Source organism: Nothobranchius furzeri, chromosome 12, assembly GCF_043380555.1.
Source record: "Nothobranchius furzeri strain GRZ-AD chromosome 12, NfurGRZ-RIMD1, whole genome shotgun sequence".
NCBI lineage: Eukaryota > Metazoa > Chordata > Actinopteri > Cyprinodontiformes > Nothobranchiidae > Nothobranchius > Nothobranchius furzeri.
The window spans coordinates 32,100,930-32,125,036 of NC_091752.1; the positions used below are offsets into that span (position 1 = coordinate 32,100,930).

At 42.1% G+C, this 24,107-nt stretch overlaps 1 protein-coding gene across 1 annotated transcript; it reads left to right on the top strand.

The window, feature by feature from the left end:
* The first annotated feature begins 38 nt into the window (after positions 1 to 38).
* Positions 39 to 23,266, top strand: zranb1b (zinc finger, RAN-binding domain containing 1b). Its single transcript, XM_015944834.3, has 10 exons — positions 39 to 733; positions 3,493 to 4,547; positions 16,083 to 16,270; positions 17,235 to 17,388; positions 17,794 to 17,865; positions 18,431 to 18,629; positions 19,170 to 19,290; positions 19,647 to 19,776; positions 21,204 to 21,433; positions 21,507 to 23,266. Exons 2-10 carry the CDS (start codon positions 3,587 to 3,589, stop codon positions 21,723 to 21,725), a joined length of 2,274 nt encoding a protein of 757 aa, XP_015800320.3. The 5' UTR covers positions 39 to 733; positions 3,493 to 3,586; the 3' UTR covers positions 21,726 to 23,266.
* Positions 23,267 to 24,107: the final 841 nt, after the last annotated feature.

A 24,107-nucleotide genomic window follows, 5' to 3' on the forward strand; every position in this document is an offset into this window, starting at 1 on the left:
TGCTCCAGCAGCTACCGTGCATTACTGCAGACTGCTTGCTGCAGTATTTTTTACAATGACATCATCCTCTCACCTCTTACGAGGGGATACCACGTGGTTGTTTGCCATACATGCAACGTTTTGAAATGCTAAAATAAAAAGCAGACGCTTGTGTAACAAGGTGAACCATTCAAGACAAAAATTCTTTAAACGCTCTGGCTGTCGTGGCTGTCTAATTTGCGTCTGTTTTACATTCACAGTCTTTTAACATTTGGAATAAGAAATGTGAAATCTGATTGGTTGTTTGTATGTGTATCCATTGGCAATGACCAATCAGCGCAGTTGGCAGATTCAGGTGGTAAATCCTGCCTCTGACTGTAACACGGCTCGGAGCCCTCTACTCTCCCCTGTAGTGTATTTTTCAACCCTGCTTCGGTTGCTTCCCTCCCCCCCTGTGCCGCCGCCATTAAAGCCCGTCAGCCTGGCGTTTGGGAATCGGGAAAACGGATTAAAATGATTTAAAGCGTTGGAACCAAGCGGCGGAGGGACGGGACTGGGGAGGGGGGGCTGCTGGTTCGGTGGCATATATGGACCGTCCACTGCCAGTTAAAAGGCGCCACAAAGAAGTAAATATGCGGTTAGTGTCGTCCAAGTGAGAGAGTTCAGACTGGAGAGGGTTTCTCCGACGCGGGGGAAGCTCCATTTGTTTTGGCCGCTGCGGGGGACTGAGGAGAGTAAACCCAGCAAAGCAGAGGTGAGGTTTACATCGCAGTTTTGTATACGTAATAATGACCTTTCGAGTGTCTACTGGACACAAAATAATCCCGTAATGCAAGCAGGCAGGCAGGTAGCTATCTTGGCTATTATTTTCTCTTTGACAGCCGCCGAACGTTGTAAAACAACCACAAGCTAGCTGGATACCTATGGTCAGTCAGTTTATTTCCACGTAAAACAGTTAGTTTCCTCACTTTCTAGAATGAAGCAGATGCTATTTTGTTATCTTAACGAACAGGCAGCCCCGAGAGCAGTCACAAGTGTGTAAAATGCCACACAGTGTGTTTGTAAACTTAGAGGCGTGGTGTAAACAGTAACTCCCCTTTGAGCGTAGAGCTAACTTTTTATTATGTTTGCATTAGCTTGTCTCTGATTAACGATGTTCAGGATGTGTCGAGGTTTGAATCATTTCATTATATTTTTAGTGCAGATAATAATAGGCTTTGGGTTGAAATCAGATTTAGGTTATGACCGCATTACAGCAAGAAGCAACAAGGGAAGGTTCGTGCCAAGGGGCCCTCAAGAGTCTGGGGGCCCTGAGTGTCCCCCCCCGAAAACTCGACGGAAAAAATAGGAATTGAAGAGGGACAAAACATCCCCAAAAGTACAACTAAAGGCACGAAATCCTGATAAAATGACCCAAGAGATTCAGAAAGAGCATCTACATACATTAAATCAATGGCCCTCGAATGTTTCCAAAATAAAAGCCTCAGAGACCCCAGACCTCAACTGTTGCTGGTTTATTCAAAACGTTGCTACTAAACAATTGATCAGACTGGTCATCCATTAGATTATTTTTTATACTTTTAAAGCTACTGTTTTAGTTCTTTATGTAATAAGTTAATTTGTTTGACCTTGTGTTTCACAACCCACAATTGGATTTTAAAGGTGTGAATCACCGAAAAAAGATTTTTAAAATATTATTTCTGATGAAAATCTGTCACTCTGAGTTGGGAGTAAAACCGATATATTGGGCGATATTTACCTTTTTATATGTCGGAATTGGTTGATAGTTTTACTTGGTAAAGCTGATTTAAAAGTCGGTCACATTCTCTGGCAGCCTGATGCTGTTGCAGAATTTAAATACATGTATTTTTACATATACTAATAATGTCTGCATAATAAATGCTCTAATTTAACTTTATTTAGGCGTCTGAATTTAACGCTGAGCAGTGTACACAGTTAAGATTTAACAATTCAGAGTTCAAAAATTATTCACCTTCTAAAATTTTGTGCATCGACATTTTAGCATGAAAATAAGGTGGAAAAGGGCTAGATATCGGCCATGAAATTCAGCCCATAAAAATCGGCAGTACATATTGGCTGTCAGCTGACCAAGTCTCCTACAAATCGGTATCTGCAATAGAAAATCAAATATTGGTCGACCTCTACTCAAGTAGGCTGAACATGAAAATGGTCGTCTACACCTATCTGATCTACATCACACTGTCTCTTGACATTCATGGACTCACCTGTCTTGGCTCATGACAAGGAAGTCTGTTGTTGCTTTACCAAGCAGGAAACAGCAGAGAACATCTCGGCTAGTAGAAGCTAGCCGTTAGCATTAGTAACTTCACCACATGTCAGAACTTCTCCAGGCTTGTGCTATTTTTGGAGATGAAACATCAGTGTTGCAGAGCAAACTGAGCCAGTGGTAGAATCATGTTGCTGTTATCCAGTCAGAGGTTAGATGTCCAAATATCAGGAAATAAGACTCCCAAAACCTGCCGTCTGAAGCTCAGCTGTTATGTGGCTCACTTCTAGTTCCTGCAAATTGTGAATCGGTTGGTTTTTTTTTTTTTGGCATCAAAATGCATCTTTAAAATTCACAGACTTCATATGTGAAATGCATGGCACATAACAAGCGGGATTAGAAAATAGTGTTTTTAAACCCATTCACTTGCATATTGTTCCGGGGAAGTGGATATGTGTGACTTAACTCACCTTTAACCCTAACTTTGGGAATCAATGCCAAAAAAGACCAATGAGACACAAAACTTGTTTCAGAGATGTGCAAAAAAGACAAACTGTAACATAATTGGAAAACAACGAAGAGACATCTTCAAACAGATTTGAAAAGTGGCAATTTAGAGGTGCTACCCTTAAATGCATCAAACAATTTGAAGGAGATCCTTTTCATTCTGGGTGTCCTACTCTTGTAAGTAAAGGGGGTGTTGGGAGCTGTTTTCATGTCTGTGCCGGGATGCTGTCTTCTCATAATCCATCCATAATTTCAGTGCTTCAGTAAGTGTCTTAACCAGTCACCCGCCTCCCTGCTGAGTGTCAGGTTTCATCCACCCTTGTCTCTTATTACCCAGCTCAGCTGTAGGGCACAGTTGCTTTCCTCGTGTATTGTAACTTACAGTGTGTGTTTAAAGTGAAAGTTAGTGTCACAGTTTAATTAAAGCATCATGGGTATGTCCCATATTTAAGGCTGCAGTTTTACACTTTTGCATTTTGTTCTACAACTTACAGGTTCATGTCTATTCATGAGCGGACAGTCCTCCTGATTTATTTTGTTTGCGCTGTACCAGAAGGTCTATTACAATAGTCTGTTTCTCTGCATTATTGGAGAAATGCAAAACCAGAATCATTGAAGTTGTTGCAGAAAATGTATTCTGTTTGATTGCTGATTGCTCATTCTTTCACCTCCCAGAAGTGTTTATCTTAGAGTTCAGTCTTTCTGTTTTAAGCATGAAGCGATTTCCTTGTTCAGTTTTTATTTCTTCTCATCCCTAGTTTCCTGCATGCTGTGTGATCTCCTTAAGAGTGGATCTGCCAAGCTGACGGTCCCCCTGAACGGCTGGAAGCCTCCTTCAGTGGCAGCGTGACAATGACCGAGCTGGTTGCCAAGTGGGCCTGTGAATACTGCACATACGAGAACTGGCCGTCAGCCATCAAGTGCACCATGTGCTGCGCTCAGAGGCCCAGCGGGGGTGCCATCATTACTGAGGAGCCCTTTAAGAGCAGCCCTGCCTTGGATGCCAGTCTGCATCAGTGGGACCCAGCAGGCCTCAGCAACAGTCCATCTCAGGGTGGGTCAAGCCTACTGATTTGTCCAGACTCTAGCGCCCGGCCTCGTGTTCGTATCGCTGATGTACCCGAGACTAGTAGCAAGTGGTCGTGTCACATGTGCACCTACCTAAACTGGCCTCGTGCTATCCGTTGCACCCAGTGTTTGTGCCAGAGACAGCAGGCTCAACAGCACCAACACGGGCAGCATGTGACCCATCATGGACACCATACCCAGCAGCCTCACAGCCCCACAGAATCACCCCAAACTTCAGGCTCTGGATGCCGCCCTGCTCCCCCAGCTACCACCACAGACCCTTGTGAGGAGTACAACGACCGCAACAGGCTCAACACACACACACACCACTGGACCTGTTCGGCCTGCACCTACGAGAACTGGGTCAAGACAGTCAAGTGTGTTGTGTGTGATCACCCCAGGCCCAACAGTCTTCTCACTGAATCTATCAAACATGCATCAGAGCCTGAGAGTCAACGGCCATCCTCGACTGTCAACAAACAGGACAAGGACAACAGGAGGAGTGCTGTTGGGCAGGGTGTGGGGAGTGTGGTAGCGGGTGTGGTGGGCTGCAGCAGCAGCCAGAGGAGATCCCCTCCATCTGAAAAACGGGAGTCTGACATGAACATGGACTTTCAGAGAATTGAATTGGCATCAGGAGCTGGGATTGGGAGCAAAGAGGAGCTTGAGGTGGATTTTAAAAAACTGAAGCAGATTAAGAACAGGATGAGGCGGACTGACTGGCTGTTCCTCAATGCGTGTGTTGGTAAGTTTAAATACAAAATCTGCTTTTAAAACATTTTCTTTTTTTTTCTACACCTGAGTCAGTAAACGATCATCTTCTGGATAATTAGTTAGAAAACTGTTCACAACAACATCCAGATGACTCCAGTTTATATCCTACTGATGCTTAAATGCTGTTTAGATTTCCTGTGTTAGTCGGTAGAAAGTTCCCCGCACAGTTAGCCACCCACACTGATGTGGGGGAGAGTTGGAGGAAAAACAACACAAGACTACTCTAGCTTTTTCATTCTCCTCATTTAGCTCTACGTTGGGTTCAGAAGCCGTCAAACCTCCAGTTCCCATCAGTCTCCCTGACAATTATTCTGTGTTCTGCTGACGGGACACATTTGTCAGTCACACTATTTGATAACCTATTGAAGCTCTCATAGTGAAAAATAACTGCAATCCTTTTATTGCTGCTACAATCTTTTAAGTGAATGTCTGTCGCCTGATTGTAAAGGCAGCTTATTTCCACATGGGACATGTTGAAATCCCTCATGTCTGCAACACAAGTGGCTGTTCTGTTTTTATTTTACTTTTTATTTATTTATTTTTTTCTGTTTAGCATATTAAAATTTTAGCGTTCCTATGTATTTAAAGGAAAATGTCTTTAGTTAAATTCTTTGTTGTCTACTGAAGGAAATGAAATCCAGACCTTCTATAATATTACTAACCAATTGCTGGTCCCTTTCCAGGTCCATCTGTCAGGATTATAGTCGTGGGAATTTGTGTGAAGTTTGTGCAGAAAGAAAGTTGATTCAGAATATTATTATCCTTTTGGTAAACAACATTTAAGCTTCAACTTGAATTAAACGTGACAGCAAATTAACAAAAGGATTGTCTTTACAAGGAAATAGTTCAGCAATAAAATACTGGGATGTCACTGTGCAGCATTTCCTTTTTCTGTATCTATAGATGCAAAATTAATCATCTGAAGCATTTAAATAGATTTTAGTGCTAATCCAAATCAGAGGTCGACTGAAATTGGTTTTTCTATTGCTGATACAGAGATGTAGGAGACATGGTCAGCCGATGGCCGATATCTAGACATTTCCCACCTTATTTTCATGTTGAAGTGTCACTAATAACATCATTTGATACGATATTTCTGACGCTGAATCAGATTTTGAACTCTGAATTGAACCAACTGTTAAATCTTAACTTTGTGCACCACTCAGTGTTAAAGTCAAACACCCAAATAAAGTTACCGTAATTTCCGGACTTTAGAGCGCACCTCAATATAAGCCGCATTGGGCTAAAAGCCGCAGATATCTACTGAATTGAAAACGTAGTTTGTCAGTGTCGCTCTCCGTGTTGCTGTCATCATCCCGGGGTGAAGCGGCGAAAACACGCAGCCAGAGTCCGAAAATAACACTCGCCACACGCCAAATGCGAGCAAATTGCTCCATTTGGCGAGTAAATTTTTGAGCTCTACCTGCCACCTGGCGAGTAAATGTTTGCACCAAATTAGTTATGTTTATCAGTCATCTTCCATGGATTTCTGATACTCCTCCCGCCTGCATGCAACGTACACAAACGTACGCGAAACGTGAACGCCGCATCCAACGTCATTTCCACCTATCCCATTCAATTAGTTTATCAAGTTAGCAATTAGCTTCGTGTTAAAACTAGCGGTGAAATGTGGCGGTTTTTAACTGTAGTCAGCCAGCCTTCCAAAAGAAAACTCGTCGAACTGGAAGAAAAAACCACCAGGACCAGTGGCAACCAGAAGATTTTGTGAAAAGTGGCGAACCGGAGATGGCGGAGTCGTGAGACAATGGCTACATTATGATGGCCACGTAGCGTTGCTGCCTTTCACAGACAACTGTCCCTCTGCATTCTTCAAATATCCAAAAAATGCCCGTACTTCCGGCTTTGTCTTCTTTGAGGGATAATAAATGACCTGAGTGCTGCCGTCTCCTCCTGCCATTATTTCAGCTTTAGCTTAAAGAAAGTTTTGGTCGTAAAAAAACAACAAAGTGCGCATGTGCCGCCGGCAACTTCAGCAGATGATACGGTGGCTGGTAAGGGTCACCGCGCCTACACCACAGCCACGGTAATCCACCGAGAAATAAATTTTTTTTTTAAAACAAGACGGTTATTATTGTCAACTTCTTTACCGGGGTTTACCGCTACACCGGTTACCGTGACAACCCTAGCCCTGACACTTTCAGATATTCTCATGGTGCAGCTGTGTTCTCCAGAGATCAAGGACTATGACCCAAATGAGGCTGTAATGCTTTGGCACAAAGACGGTGTCAGAAGCAGGAGGCCAGACTTCATGGACAGAGAAAACAAGGAGTCTGACTAGATTTCAATGAAAGAGTTCATAAAAACATCTCTAAAAATAAATAAATAAATAGTAAAAATGACAAAAGAGTTGTTTTTCTTATTAATTGATGTTTTAATTATTTTGTCACTCTGTTTGGAATCAACATAATATAGAATAACATGCTTTAGGTAGATCTAAATCATTTAGAATTTTGGCCGGTAGAAGATATGCTTGGCCGGTAGATTTTCATCATCTACCGGCCAACTTGGCCGGTGAGTAAAAAATTAAATTTCGGACCCTGCACGCAGCGCTGTTTTACTGTGAAAAAATCCTCCGGGGCGCTTTCCATAGCACTCCTTTCCAGCATCCATCCTTTTAAAGCCGCACACCTCATTATAAGCCGCGTTCAAAGCGTGGGGAAAAAGTAGCGTCTTCTAGTTCGGAAAATACGATAATTTAGAGTATTTATTATGCAGGTGTTATTAGTTAAGTTCTGCAACAGCACCGGGCCGCCCCAGGATGTGCTCAACTCTATATTGGCCTTACTGAGGACAAATATCGGCCGACGTATTAACGATGGTACGTATCGGCCAACCGATATATTGGTCTACCCTTAATCCAAATGGGATGCTTTGTTAAACCTATTACAGAGCCGGTGTGTTTTGGGAGTGTCAACATAAACACAATCCGCATTAAAAACACAATTCTCATGGCTGATCGAGTGATTTGGCCTCTCGGATTTTGCAAGTGTGTATTGAACAACAGCCATAGAAAGTGTTGATACACTGTGAACTCCCATGGATGCTCATGTTTGCGGTCCAACCTGCTGTACTAAGAAGGCGTGATTCATGGAAATTAAAGTGAAAAAGTGTGAAGGACAACAGCACTTATCTTTGCTACTACTCTGTGTTTGACCCTTAAACACAACCCAACAGCTGCTGCTTTACTTACATTTAACTGGGATGATTCATCGTTTCCCAGCTTGCAAATGTTTGTGTTTCAGCCATTTATTAGCTCTTGAGACTTCATATGACCGTAAAGGTGCATTTCAACCAGAAGAAGCCTGGAAAGGTTGATTTTTCAGTGGTTATTGTCTTCCTATCAAACAAAGCAAGGATTAAATGGGTGCACGCACATGCAGTGTCCTGCTTCAGTGGGACCCCGCAGTCTCCTCTTTAGGAGTGTGAAAGGAAACATGCACTGTCAAAGGAAGCCTCTGTGAACACAGTGGAAACGTGCAACACCAAACAAACCCATGTCCTGCTTTTTCTGAGTGATAGTAGCAAGGAGTTTTTTTTTAAACACAAATTGCACTTCCTCACACTAATCTGTCAAACCAAAATGAAAAATATGTCTAGAAAGTCAGCTTCACCAAACATGCATAAACCTATTGGAACGTTGTCCTTGAAGGTTGTTTATTATCAATAAAACTAGTTAAAATGCACACAAACAATCTAGAACACTTGACGCACCAGCAGGATTTTAGTTTGTGCAATGCCATGTTTGAGGGCATGGCTTTATGAATATTAAAATATGTTCTTTAAAGCTCTGCAGAGATCTGATGTTCTTTTGGTTTATTAGTCTCTCATTTTTCTGGAAATGTATGCAGGAGTTTTCTGGAGCTTGTGTTTTGCTTACATGATTGAGAAGAGGTGGGTCTATAGCAGCTTTCCACATTTCAGCTGACAAGTCAAACCCACCAAGAAATAAACAATTTTTTTGAAGTTGAGGAACAGTAACAAAAACATTTTTAGTTATTATTTATGATGATAATCAGTCACTCTGAGTTCTTCATGCAGGCTGAACATGAAAATAGTTTCCTACACCTATCTCCTGCTTTAGCTTCTGATAGAAAATAGACGGTGATACTCTAGGATTTGAAAAGCCTGACAGATCTACGTCAAGCTGTCACATTCATGGACTCACCCATCTTGACTCACGACGGGAAAGGCTGTTGTTGGTTTAGCATCCAGGAAACCGCAGAGAATGCCTCAATTAGTAGAAGCTAACTGTTATCATTAGCAACTGCACCACACAGCAGAACTTCTCCAGGATTGTGTTATTTGTGGAGATAAAACATCAACGTTGCAGAGCAAACAAAGTCAGTGTCTGTTTCTGTTAGCCAATCCTAGGTGAGAGGTTCAAATATCAGGAAATAAGACTCCAAATCCAGTTGTCCGAAGCTACTTTCTCCGCCATTTGAATTGTACTTCCTGATTCAGGTGCATATAAGTTTTCACCCTCCCTCCCAAGTACGACTTACAAGGCAGTCATTTCCACTAGAGACCACTGAAAATGTATTAATTAAACAAGTGTTTAAAACCTGTAAAATTATGGTATTGGTGAGATCAGTCTGCTTTTCTCTAAGCTTATTTCCACAATAAATAATAAACAATGTTGCAGTAAAAATGTTAAAAGCATGGCTTGTATTTTTGGAAGTTTGTCTAACTTGCTGTAGTGCCAAAAACAAAATAATTTGAAATAATATCTAAACAGCCTAATGTCTCAACCATGTTGGAAGGACTGTTACAGTGCATCCAGAAAGTATTCATAGTGCTTCACTTATTCCACTTTTTTGTTTATGTTACAGCCTCATTCCAAAATGGATTAAATTCACTTTGCCCATAAAATGATAATGATAATGTGAAAAAAACTGTCTTTGAAGTTGTTGCAAATATATCAAAAATAAAAAACTTGAGAAATCATATGTACATAAGTATTCACAGCCTTTGACATATGAAGCTCAGAATTGAGCTGAGGTGCATTCTGTTTCCAGTGATCCTCTTTGAGGCGTTTCAGTAGATTAATTGGAGTCCACACCACCTGTGGTAAAGTAAGTTGATTGGACATGATTTGGAAAGGCACACACCTGTCTATATAAGGTCATTGGGTTGACAGTGCATGTCAAAGCACAAACCATGCATGAAGACAAAGGAATTGAATGTAGACCTCAGAGACAGGATTGTCTTGAGGCACAAGGCTGGGGAAGGTTACAGAAAAATTTCAGTGGAAGAAGTTTGGAATCACCTAGAGCTGGCCGGCCTTCTAAGCTGAGTGAACGGGGAGAAGGGCCTTGGTTAGGGAGGTGACCAATAACCCGATGGTCACTTTGTCAGAGCTCTAGCAGTCATCTGTGGAGAGAGGAGAACCTTCCAGAAGGACAACCATCTCCGCAGCAATCCACCAATCAGGCCTGTATGGTAGAGTGACCAGACGGAAGCCTCTCCTTTGTAAAAGACACATGGCAGCCCACCTGGAGTTTGCTAAAAGGCACCTTAGCGACTCTCAGGCCATGAGAAAGAAAATGTTCTGGTCTGATGAGACAAAAATTGAACTCTTTGGAGTGAATGCCAGGCGTTGTGTTTGGAGAAAATCAGGCAGTGCTCATCACCAGGCTAATACCATCCCCACAGTGAAGCATGGTGGTGGCAACATCATGCTGTGGGGATGTTTTTCAGCGGCAGGAACTGGAAGACTAGTCAGGATAGAAGGAAAGATGACTGCAGAAATGTACAGAGACATCCTGGATGAAAACCTGCTCCAAAGCGCTCTTGACTTTAGACTGGGACGACAGTTCTCCTTTCAGCAGGACAATGACCCTAAGCACACAGCCAAAATATCGGAGTGGCTACAGAACAACTCAGTGAATGTCCTTGAGTGGCCCAGCCAGAGCCCAGACCTGAACCCCATTGAACATCTCTGGAGAGATCTGAAAATGGCTGTGCACCAACGCTTTCCATCCAACTTGATAGAGCTCAAGAGGTACTGCAAAGAGGAATGGGCAAAACTGCCCAAAGATAGGTGTGGCAAGCTTGTGGCATCATATTCAAAATGACTTGAGGCTGTAATTGCTGCCAAAGGTGCATCAACAAAGTACTGAGTAAAGGCTGTGAATACTTATGTACATGTGATTTCTCAAGTTTTTTATTTTTAAAAATTTGCAACAACTTCAAAGACACTTTTTTCATATTATCATTATGGTGTGTGTGTTGAATTTAATGGGTAAAATGAATTTAATCCATTTGGGAATGAGGCTGTAACATAAACAAAAAAGTGGAAAAAGTAAAGCACTATGAATACTTTCTGGATGCACTGTATACTGAAACAGATTTTATTCCTAGCTTACTGGGAGGTTGTAAGTTTTTCTCTTTTCGAAAAAACGAAAACAGGATGTACCGGTAGTTACTTTTACACGCTGTGAGTTTGTGAAGTTGCCGTGTCTCTGGCGAGCTAACGCAGAATAGCAGGCATTTTTAATTGGGCACCAGCAGGAAATAAGCTCCAGAGTTGTTTAAAGAACCAAAGCCAGTACACAGGAACGACCCAGAAGTTATTTCCTATACCCCTAAGATGCCATGCCATCTTTTGGTTTTACTCTAATATCTGGTGAAGCAGACTAAGGCTAATGTTGACCTAACAATGCTAATAGTGTAGCCTGGCAAGCCAGACTAAATAAATGTATTATTTAGTCTGGCCACGCTCCATTGACGGCTCTCGGTTGTGGGGCGGGTTCTACCGTTGTCTTTCAAATGATCTCCGCATTCCACTGGACAATGAATGTGACAAACTCTTGTTTCACTCTGTTGCATCGTCCCACCCACCAGGCATATAGAGTGCCCTGATTGGCCCACAAAGCGGATAAAGCTCTGTGATTTGTTCACTAAGCAGATAGAGCACTATGATTGACCCACCATTATGGACCAATCACAGCTCTTTGTGTGTTTGAAACCCCTCTAGAGAGCTGTGATTGGCTAGCCAGAGTCCTGGTAGGAGCTGCTGAGGTTCCAATGGAGCGTGCCTAGACCATTCTTTGCACAGCAAGAATTTGGTCTAGTTCACTAGGCTGCTAATAGTGAATTGGAAACAAATAGGCGGCTCTAAAAATATCCCAAGCTACTTTTTCAATTACCAACAACTCGATATTACAGTGAAATATATGTGTGAAGAGAATTATGAGTCAGTTGTGGTGGTTTACTTTCTTTAATCCGTCGTTCTGAACTATAACAGCAAGACGGCAAACAACCAAACTTTCTTCACAGTAGAGGCCTATTACTGTAATAAGTGTAGTAAGTTCTCCCTACCGTATAACACCCGAGTGCTAACACCAGATATAAAAATGTAGTTATCTATTAGCAACTTACAGGTGCTGGCCAGTAAATTAGAATATCATCAAAAGGTTGAAAATATTTCAGTAATTCCATTCAAAACGTGAAACTTGTACATTATATTCATGCAATGCACACAAACCAATGTATTTCCGATGTTTATTACGTTTAATTTTGATATTTATAGGTGACAACCAATGAAAACATCAAATCTCGTATCTCAGAAAATTAGAATATTCTAAAGGCCAATGAAAAAATGTTTGTTTCTCTAATGTTGGCCAACTGAAAAGAATGAACATGAAAAGAATGTGCATGTATAGCACTCAATACTTAGTCGGGGCTCCTTTTGCCTCAATAACTGCAGTAATGCGGCGTGGCATGGACTCGATCAGTCTGTGGCACTGCTCAGGTGTTATGAGAGCCCAGGTTGCTCTGATAGTCGTCTTCAGCTCCTCTGCATTGTTGGGTCTAGCGTATTGCATCCTCCGCTTCACAATACCCCATAGATTTTCTATGGGGTTAAGGTCAGGCGAGTTTGCTGGCCAATCAAGGACAGGGATACCATGGTCCTTGAACCAGGTGCTGGTGGTTTTGGCACTGTGTGCAGGTGCCAAGTCCTGTTGAAAGGTGAAGTCTGCATCCCCATAAAGTTGGTCAGCAGCAGGAAGCATGAAGTGCTCTAAAACTTCCTGGTAGACGGCTGCATTGACCCTGGACCTCAGGAAACAGAGTGGGCCAACACCGGCAGATGACATGGCACCCCACACCATCACTGACGGTGGAAACTTTACACTGGACCTCATGCAACGTGGATTCTGTGCTTCTCCGCTCTTCCTCCAGACTCTGGGTCCTTGATTTCCAAAGGAAATGCAGAACTTGCTTTCATCAGAAAACATAACTTTGGACCACTCAGCATCAGTCCAGTCCTTTTTGTCCTTGGCCCAGGCGAGACGCTTCTTGCGCTGTTTCATGTTCAAGAGTGGCTTGACACACGGAATGCGACACCTGAATCCCATGTCTTTCATGAGTCTCCTCGTGGTGGTTCTTGAAGCGCTGACTCCAGCTGCAGTCCACTCTTTGTGGATCTCCCCCACATTTTTGAATGGGTTTGTCGTCACAATTCTCTGCAGGGTGCGGTTATCCCTAGAGCTTGTACACTTTTTTCTACCACATTTTTTCCGTCCCTTCGCCTGTCTGTTAATGTGCTTGGACACAGAGCTCTGCGAACAGCCAGCTTCTTTAGCAATCACCTTTTGTGTCTTGCCCTCCTTGTGCAAGGTGTCAATGATTGTCTTTTGGACAGCTGTTAAGTCAGAAGTCTTCCCCATGATTGTGGTGCCTTCAAAACAAGACTGAGGGACCTTTTAAAGGCCTTTGCAGGTGTTTTGAGTAAATCAGCTGATTAGAGTGGCAGCAGGTGTCTTCTATATTCAGCCTTTTCAGAATATTCTAATTTTTTGAGATACCAAATTTGGAGTTTTCATTAGTTGTCACTTATGAATATCAAATTTAAATGTAATGAACATTGGAAATACATTGGTCTGTGTGCATTGCATGAATATAATGTACAAGTTTCACGTTTTGAATGGAATTACTGAAATATTTTCAACCTTTTGATGATATTCTAATTTACTGGCCAGCACCTGTACTGTGTATGACTCATCTCTTTTGTCATCTAGAATCATCTGGCTCTGATCCAAAGCTGGCAATAGCCATTAAAGTGATTTTATGGCTTAGAAAAACAAAATTAGTTAACTAATTTTACAACTCCTTTAAATTTGGAAAACAATAAAGTTGGAAACTTTATTTATTTCAAGAATAATGTTCTTTGTGGTTTTAAGGTGGAATTCTGTTTTAAGAAGTTGTGTAAAAAAAACTCGTGAGATTTTTCTTTTTTCTGTGACTTTCTGGTTACCAAACTTAAAGGGACTTTACTGAGTTTTGGATTTTTATGCTCGTGATTTCCCCCTCAGGCCAAAAGCGTAACGGCAGCTTCAATAGTAGGCTCGTGCACGAGGCGCGCATGCCGTACGTGCACACTCCTTAACGAAAATAACAGCTGAGACAGTCCAGTGTGTGTGTGTGGCCCGGAGGACAGAGGACAGGAGAACGTGCAGCTAATTAATTAAATAATTTGGTTCTGTACCTTTCTCTTCAGCACAGCCGACAAAGTTTTATGATGGGTCAGTCCTCCTGCATGCTCAGATCATTCCCTTCCCTTGCTTGAAAAATTGTTCCAAAATGAAAGTTGAACCCACATCTTTTTTTTATCTCTGAATTCAATGCCATTTGGCGAGTCGCAAATAAAAATTTGGGCATCTTACTGTAAAAAAAAATACCATTAATGTAAAAAATAAACTCTAAATAAACTATGTTTACATCCAGAATCGAACCCAGATCTTCTGCACGAGAGTCCGCTGTTTTACTAGGTGAGCTATAGCACCAGTGACATCTTTTGTATCTGTAACATATATATCCTTGATGACACCTGAAACAACGTTCAAAGAACGGTCCGGAGTGAAAATGGCTTTTGTTGCTAATTTGCAGGAAATATCTAGAAGAAAGTAGCTAAGGGTCCTCAGAAATGTAGCTAGGTTCATCACTAGGCGTTAGGAACAGCGACAAAGTCGCTGAGTTGGCACTACCTCTCTCTCTGCTTCTAAAGCTACGGATAGCAAATGCTACGGGCTATGCCTGAGCGTGAACGCGCATGAAGCAGCCTGCTCGACCCGAGCATCTCTCTTTTTCTGTGATTTTACAGAAAAACAGGCAATCACAGTAAAAATGCCAGGGCTCATTCTACAGGACCAGGGCACTGCAGGAGAATGTATGAAGAAGACATTTATTATTTCTATACATGTTTTGGCTGTCAAACTTCCATAATGCCCCTTTAAAGAGAAATAAATTGGGAAAATATTTGGACACAAATTTTACATTTATTAATTTACAAAAATATTCCTAATTGATCATTTGTTCAAATATGCAACGGTTAGTCTGCTGGGATTGATTGAGTGAGTTGACCCACTTCCTTTATAGGTTACAGCCACACTAATAGAAGAATAATAGATGAGTCGTTTAATACACTTTTAAATCCGTGAGCGTCTGCTCTCCTGAAGCATCTGGTTCAGCAGGTTGAGCACACCTCAGCGTCTCGCTGTGTGTGTTTCTGAGTCAACTTCTGTCCAGATTATTAAAGCAACTTCTGCCGTGTGTAGGAGGAAAACCACAATCACTTACTCCCATCCATCTTCCCTCATCAGCCTATCTTTAAGTGAACATCTCTGTGTATTACTGCCTTTTATGTTGGGTGAAGGATTATAAGTACAGTACTCACTGGAGGGCTGAAGGCACGCCCACACTAATGGAGCATTTTGTGGAAAGCCTCGCGAACTCCATCACACCACTATTGTGTAGTTGGTCTCCTCGTCTCGCTCAGTGCCAGCAAGCTCTACATGGCACAGCGAGTGCTTCCACCCACTCCGCGTCTCTCTGGTTCTCGCTCACGCAGCCGAGCTTTGTGTGTGGTCTTTTGACGTGAGAACAAAAGCTCATATTTGATGCTGTCAAACGTGTGAGAGGGTATCACACGGGCATTTACTGTATAAGCTGGAAATGGGAAGAGGGTGTTTGTTTAGCTGGGAGGCGTTGAAACCAGTTTCCTCTTTTGTGTTTGATCAGTTTTTGTCCTAATAGTTGTCATAACAGTTTGTTCTCCTGAAACTATCCCACCGTGGTTCACGGTGCAGCTGGTTTTTGATCAAGTTGGGATTAGTTCTTGAAACCTTTCTTGTTTAGCTCGGCACAACAGTAAACATTTCTCTTCAAGGTTAGCTTCACTTCTGTGTGGGCATCAAACGTGAGTTTCAGAAGGACAGAAAAGAGAACGGCTCCAGTTGTCTGATCCAAAAACATCCCTCAGTCTTCGTGCTTAGATCTGAAAGGAGAAAAAGAACAATTGGCAGATTACAATGTACCGACACCCTATTGTTTTTCTTCCCTCCAGACTTCAAAACAGCTGAGTCTCGAAGCTGTAACAGCTGCCAGAGATAAAGCCGTCTGATCGCTGACGATTGTTTTTGTTAATGTTTGTTGACTTTTTAACTAATGCAGTTTTTATTCATTTCCCCTCCTTGTGCAAAAGGTGTTGTGGAAGGTGACCTGGCCGCTGTGGAAGCTTACAAATCATCCGAAGGAGACATAGCACGTCAGCTGACATCAGACGAAGTGCGGCTGTTAAACAGACCCTCAGCGTTTGACGACGGTTTCACGCTGGTTCACCTCGCCATCCGTTTCCAGAGACAGGACATGCTGGCGGTGTTACTCACGGAGGTCCGTGCAGACAAGTGCCACATTGTTGCTTTTTCACAAATCATCTGCCATTAATTATGGGCTTTTTGAGTTTTGTTTACACTGTAGCAAAGCACTGAAGCTCTATAGAAGTTTATGAAAGCATGTGTTGGTAGGTTATAGTTAAGACAAGTATGCATATTTCATCTTAACTGGTGAAGTTGAAAGGAATCGCCACAAAAATGTTTTATGCATAAAGAAAATCCTGGTGCATAGCTTTTGTTGATCTCCAATTTGATTGCATATTAGAGTTGTTTTTGTTCTGTTTTATATTTTGATTTTGATTGTTTGACATAAAATGTGGGTCTTGTGTGCCTGTTTGTTTCTGCCTACTATATGCATGCTGTAAAGTTGATTGCAGTGTCCTTGCTGTCAGCAGTGATCCCAGATTATCTGTTTATACACCTCTCCTCCCACTCTGTTACTGCCCTAGTTTCTTCCACAAGGGGGTCAGTGAGTAACTATAAAATCATGTCCTAAAACGCTTCCAAGCTCGCATTTGCATGAACGCCAAACAAAGAAACTGATCACTGCTCTTTTTTTTTTTTGTCCTGGCAGCCGTACAGATTTGATAAGAGGAACATTAAATTAGGCTTATTTTCACATTTAGCTCATTTGCGTAAATTCACTCCGAAACTGAGAAATCCTTCTTGGGACTGAGGCTCTCATTTAACTAGGAAAACATAAAGTCCTCCCAGAATTTCCCTGATTTTTTTTTCAAACTGCAAGACAATTCACTTGTTTATGTTTGTGTCTGGATTTTTAAATTATGTTTTGACCTTCTCATCTAAGCACATTTATTTGCATATCAAATGTTGACCTTATCAAAGCAAAATGACTTATTTTGGGCAACTGAAGCAGCTGATTTGATATGGATATCATAGAAAATACAGTTTTAAACACTTTTAATCCATCTTTCTGGATATATTTCCTGTCCTCCCTGCAGGTGTCTCAGCAGGCAGCCAAATGTATCCCAGCCATGGTTTGTCCAGAGCTGACCGAGCAGATTCGCCGGGAGGTAGCGGCTTCCCTTCACCAACGCAAGGGCGACTTCACCTGCTACTTTCTCACCGATCTAGTCACCTTCACCCTCCCTGCAGGTCAGCAGCTGCTCTCTTTGTCCAAACTGATAACAAAGCAAGAGAAACATTCATGGAAATCTTTGCAAGAACTCAAGAGGCTGACAGAGTGAAGCTTAAACAATGCAGCTGAAGAAACGCATTCTCCAGCCATTTCCCTCAGGCATCCCCATTGTGCTTCAGAATGCCCGTTTTGTTTTCTCGTGGCAAACGAAACTGCTAGTTTCTTACATGGTGAGGATGCATAATACTGCAGTTGTTTGCATCTGCCTGCCAGAATATTAAGGCTACCTCTGGCTCTTCACAGTAAACACACATGTCTGCCAGCTGTGCATACATGTAGTATTTTGACCCACATCTTTAAAACATGCATTGTTATTCCTTTGAGTTGCATTAATCTGTTATCCCGTTTTGTTGTTGTTTTAGACATTGAGGATCTGCCACCTGCAGTCCAGGAAAAGTTGTTTGACGAGGTTCTGGACCGAGATGTGCAAAAAGGTGAATTATTTACCTGCATGACTTTTCGTTGCAGGTTGCATATCCAGCTCGTTGCTAGGCAAACAAACGAAGCCCTTTCACAACCTGTGCACGTAAACAAGGAGGCGGCCCCACACTGGCGGTGTTGTATTACTTGTATGTTCCTTCCTGCCAACATGACTTTTTGCTGAGCAGCTTGTCACTCAGCCAGGCAGCCTGCCTTCACCGTGTGTACCGGTGGCATCTTTGCTAATCAGCCTAATTGAGTTCCAGGGATGTTTCTGATCCTCACTGAGAGACCGTAGCAGCATTCATCCTACAGACACACACATGCAAAAGACAATTAAGAGCACCTCTTTTTTCTTTAGTTATTACCAATCTGTGCTTGCTGTTGAGTCATTTCAGTGAGTCAAATATCAGACTGTAAAAACAGAAATACCTTCTCAAGCTTCACAGATGTAAAAATGAGCCAAACGCCTTTTCTTGTTAAGAGATTAGAACAAAACCTGTTTTTATGGTTAAAAGTAAAACCAGTAAATTATACAGTCAAACGGCACCTAAAGTTTGTTTTTTTAATCCCGAGCAGAACTTGAGGAAGAGTCCCCCATAATCAACTGGTCCCTGGAGCTCGGGACCAGGTTGGACAGTCGACTTTACGCGCTGTGGAACCGGACAGCCGGGGACTGTCTCCTTGACTCAGTGCTGCAAGCTACTTGGGGCATCTATGACAAGGACTCTGTGCTTCGCAAGACCCTCCATGACAGTTTGCACGACTGCTCCCACTGGTGAGGCCAGCAGACTGACAACTAATAAGTTATTGTGTTGAAGCCGTACATCCAGCCTTGGGTTTATTCAAACTGTGTTCGGCTGACAAAACAAAGATCTATGATCAGGGGTTTAGTACTTCTGTCATTTTCTTTCATTTCTATGAGAAAGATGCAAACAGACTGTTGAAAGTTTTTCTTAAAAGTTTATTCTAAGTGATTCAGAGGATTCATGTTTGCATGCAAGTTGCAAAAATTGAGCACGCTTCAAGTTGTGACGGGTAGATGAAAATTAAAACCAGGCTTTCTCCGGTCACCCTCCACATAAAAACGAAGCTACAACCTCCAAATGAAACAAGAAGACCACAACACATGAATATGCATAAGCCCAGTGTGACTCACGCCGGTTTGTAACAAACTGTGGAATTGTCATAAAGAAAATGACTTTTCAGAAATAATTTAAAAGCAACCACCGTCCAACTTAAACCACAGCAGGGAACTCAGTCAACAATCTGCACACACACCGAGTAATGTGTGAGACTAAACAGTTTGTTTGTGCAGGTTTTACATCCGCTGGAAGGAGTGGGAGTCGTGGTATTCCCAGAGCTTTGGTCTGCACTTTTCCCTTCGGGAAGAGCAGTGGCAGGAGGACTGGGCTTTCATCCTGTCCCTCGCCAGCCAGGTACCTGTGAACGAATGCCAACCCTCACATTAGCATGGAGGAATGGAGCTGTTTATGCTTAAGATGTATGCTAACGATGCCCGAATTGTTCACAAACCCATACAGCTTTTGTTATGATACACTCTGGGAGAACGTGCATATTGTGCCATAACACTGTTCTGAGTGACCTCACTGACTAAGCATTGAGCAGGTTGTACTAAATTTGGGTTTGAAAGCTCACGAATTGTGTTAGCGCTGAGGCAACGTAGCAACAATCAGGAATGTTTTCTGTTTCCCCCACCTCTGATCTCTCAGAATCTCTCTTTTTTTCATTTAAAAGAAACATTTTGTTTATCTCTTGTGTTTTCATTCTGCAGCCAGGATCAAGTTTGGAGCAGACCCACATCTTCGTTCTTGCACACATACTCCGTAGGCCCATAATCGTTTACGGAGTGAAGTATTACAAAAGTTTCCGCGGCGAAACGCTCGGGTACACCCGTTTTCAAGGTGAGCGAGTGCTTGATCATTTGAGCCGACGACGTTTTGCTCACACATTGATCAGTGCAGCGTTTGTGCTATTCCATTGGGTGTGGAACAACTAGACGTCCTTTGTGAAATGGCTGCAGCCTACATGTGTCTGCATAGCTGACATATCTAACATAACTGATTCATCAGTACTTGTCACTGACTGTGCATGTCGATTTAATGCATTTCATTAGAGATTTGGACCAAAAACAGCACAAGCATTGCAACAAAATGTGATATTGTGGTAAAACGGTACATTCTGCATGGATTTATGATGCAGAAAGCCATCCCACAAACATCCAGATACTACTGGACCTATTTAAAACCATCAGAATCTTAAGTAAAACAGTTCTTCAAACAGAGAGGGAAGTCTACCGTCAAGACTAGCAATAAAAACTGTCTGGATTCAATTTGCCTGCTGAGCTGAGCTGCACAGGGCTTGCCGTAAGTCGTCGGTGAGAGCCAACTACTTGTGGTAAAGTCGTTGTGATGGATCAGTCATTTAATGTTGCCAGGAGTCGGGATAAAACACCGGGAAAGCCAGTGCCCAGATGGAAACGATGGAGGAGGGGAGGATTTATAAGTTAAAGGGTGACTAAATAATCCCAGTACAGACTCAGTGGTTATCATGGGGAATGCTAAACAGTCAGTGTCTGCGGCGGAGGAATTAATGAGTTACAGGAGCCAGCACTGCATCCAGATCTTGAGTACTCCTACTTAAAGTATTTGTGTCCCTGGTTTTCTCTTCTCCTCCTTTGATGTCAGAGAAAATATCTGCATGATTCATGTTTTAGTTAAAGAGCAAGTCACCCCTTACAAGAAGCGTACTTCACTCCCACTTCATGTTTGAAAAATGCAACAAATGCTGTTGCCTAGCAGACGGAGAGGGTGGAGCCACTACAAATACACACACTCACGACATTGTGACATCATAATCTACCAGTTTACATCATAGCATACCTCTTAGCCAATGGCGATGGCAGATTTAAATTCAAATGCAGTCAAGAGTTTTTACCTGACAACGGTACAACACTGACAGTTTCAGGCAGAAATTTTAAATTTTAACTAAAATGCACTAAAGTGCAAAACTATTGACTACATGTGTCTGCAGCATGATTAGACACGCATTTATATAGTTTATCAGAAAAAAATTGTTTATTTGGGGGTGACTTGCTCTTTAAACTTTCAATCGTTGCCCCTAAATGGGCTGAATGAGCCTATAAATGCAAATCCCTGCAGATAGAGAAGCCACACGTTTATTCATTTTGAGTTGGTGTTTATGCCAGTAATATGTTCAGAAGTGAGGTATGATGTGGTTAGTGTGCATAAACAAATGGTAACTAGATCTTGTAAATTTAGGTATTTTTGAGGGAATGATCAAACATTGTCCATGCTCCTGCCTCCTTTAGGTGTGTACTTGCCCCTTTTGTGGGAACAAAGTTTCTGCTGGAAGAGCCCCATCGCTCTGGGCTACACACGAGGTCACTTCTCAGCACTGGTGGCCATGGAGAACGACGGCTTCGACAATCGCGGCGCGGGCGCCAACCTCAACACGGACGATGACGAGACGGTCACCTTCCTGCCGCTGGTCGACAGCGAGAGGAAGCTGCTACACATTCACTTCCTCTCGGCACAGGAAGTAAGATGCTCCTCCATGTGAGTGTAGCTCTTCCTCTCCATTTTAGTTGACAAGGTTGTTTTTTCTTCTTTAGATGGGTAATGAAGAACAACAGGAGAAGCTGCTGCGGGAGTGGCTGGACTGCTGCGTAACAGAGGGCGGCGTCCTGGTGGCCCTGCAGAAAAGCTCCCGTCGCCGCAACCACCCACTCGTCACTCAGATGGTGGAGAAGTGGCTGGAAGGCTACCGGCAGATCCGCCCCTGCGCGTCTTTGTCTGATGGCGAAGAGGAGGAAGACGACGATGACGAGTGACAAAACTGAAACAAACGGAGGATATCTACGAGGGGGCAGGGCTCCTCCTCGTCCTCCTCACTTCTTTCTTTTTCAGTTTTTTCTGGTTCACCTTTTAGTTTTCCTGACTCGGGCAAACTGTGAAGGCCTTCACGAGAGGACGAGGAACCACAAGCCCTCCACTCACACCACCCAAAGCTACCAAACGGCTCCGCTGGCGTACACACTAACACTTTACTCGGACCTCCCTGAGACGGGGGTTGGAATAAAGATTTACGAATGCAAAAACCCTTTGATTTGTTTTGAGTTTCAAATGTAATAAAAAATAAAGTCATCTTGATCACTGATGTAAATGCATGTGGTTGTTATAAAAAAGACAAGTTAAAGGAAATATACCAGCATTTATTTAAAACAACACTTTCTATCCCTTCAGTGTGGGCACTGACAAAAGCACACTTCCAAATTGACCTTTTTGATGTTTTTCCAGTTGTTTTAACAGTTCAGCTTCTGTTTGAGTGTTTTGAAGAGACAGGGACAAAGCCAATAAAAATTATCTTCAGAGATTATGTAATAATATACAGCGTATATCCTTATTATTAAGCACTGCACATTTATGAAAACATTTCTAACTAAACGCAGTATCCTTGCTTGAAATAAGATTGTTTATGAAGCTTTTTTAAAGGGAGACTTGCTCTAGGCAAGTCTGAACTACATGCACCAAGGTTTAACAGGTGGATAGTTGTTTTAATGTTCACCAGACTGATTGAACTGAGAACTCTGTGTGTGTGTGTGTTTGAATTTATTCTACATATTTATTGTTTAAAAACCTTATTAAGAGCATTTCTGTATATTTTTCTCCTTTTTTTTTTTGGTGGATTTTGTTAATTATTCTTTCAATCTTGATGAAGACACGTTGCACAGAAACACTGTTCCTGTGAGGAAAGAACCAATCACGACAGTGGAAAGTTTACTTAGATTGTTGCATGGGATTTAGTACCTCATCTGGATGCCTAAAATCTCGTGCTTTTTATTGTGTTTTATTTTTTTTGGGTGTTTTTTTTTCTGGGCAGATGAGACACATTCATTGTCGGGGTGAAACCCGGAGTCACTAGTCCAATGTCTGTTTTTTGACGCCTTGTTTGTTCGTTCATTTCTCAAAGCGTTTGATGTCCAGCCACCATTCATGGTACATGTTAGTTCAGCTTCTTGGTAAAGTCTGCTGTCGCTCCATCCTCTCGATTTAAGCTGTTGTGAGAGATTGCAACTTATTAAACCAAAGGTGACAGGAAAAAATAGATTTTGAAAAGTGAGTCGACCTTTTTCTTTGTTTCTTTGCCGTGAATGTTTGCATTTCTCACCCCTTGCCATTGCGTATTGTATCCTCTTTTGTGTCACATGTTTTGATCATTACCTAAATGTTGCTTTGTATTTATGCAATAGTTGCAGATGTGACTATGATGGTTTGTGAATTTAGGCCTGACTTCAATAAACAGAGTGTAATGCAAAGAACAGGCAAAATACAAAAAAATAAAGGAAATCCTTTTTTGAATGTCTAAACTCAACAGTTTCCTGTCTGTTAATCTTTAAATCATAAACTAACTTTACAACCACAATAGGAAAATAACTTAGACCTTTGACAAAAATTAAAAGTCCCATTAGTCATCATCACATGCTGGTCAAATTACATCTCCAGATTTGACCCATCCTTGTGGGGAGAGGTGAGCCTTGGGAACCATTTGGTGTTTTAACACCCCCCCCCCCCCCCCCCCCCCAATCCAACCCTTTAAAGGTGAGTGTCAAGCAGGGGGGCATTGGGTCCCATTTTTAAAAGTCTTTGGTGTGACCTGGCTGGGATTTGACCCCTGATCCCTCAGTCCCAGGGCGTACACGCATACCACTAGGCAACTAAAAAGGTAAATAGAAGTTTAAAACATAAAAAATGCAATAAATTGTTTTCAACGTGTTGTGCATAAAGCAGCTGTTTGGAAAGATCATAATCTGCTCACGCACATAGACACAATCAGCAAATGTTCATCTGCACTCTCTCCCTCAAGCAGAAAATCATTTTTCTTCCAAGAGAATTCATTAAAATACTGAAATACTGCTTGATTTTCATTTCATTAAAACCTGTTACCATGTAGTTATTTTTTTCATTGATTAATTCATCTAACAATTTCCTTCAGACCACATTTGAGTTTTTAGCAACTAAAAATCCCACAAAAATGACTGAAATCTGTTGCTATGCCTCTTTCTGACCACTAGGGGCATATATCAATAATCTGTGGAGGAACACTTTGATAAACAAAGATTTTATTTATTAGAAATCACATTAATGTGAAATAGCTACTGCTTTACAGAAGTTGTAAACTGGTTATGTGTTTTATCTGGAAATCACAACTTGGC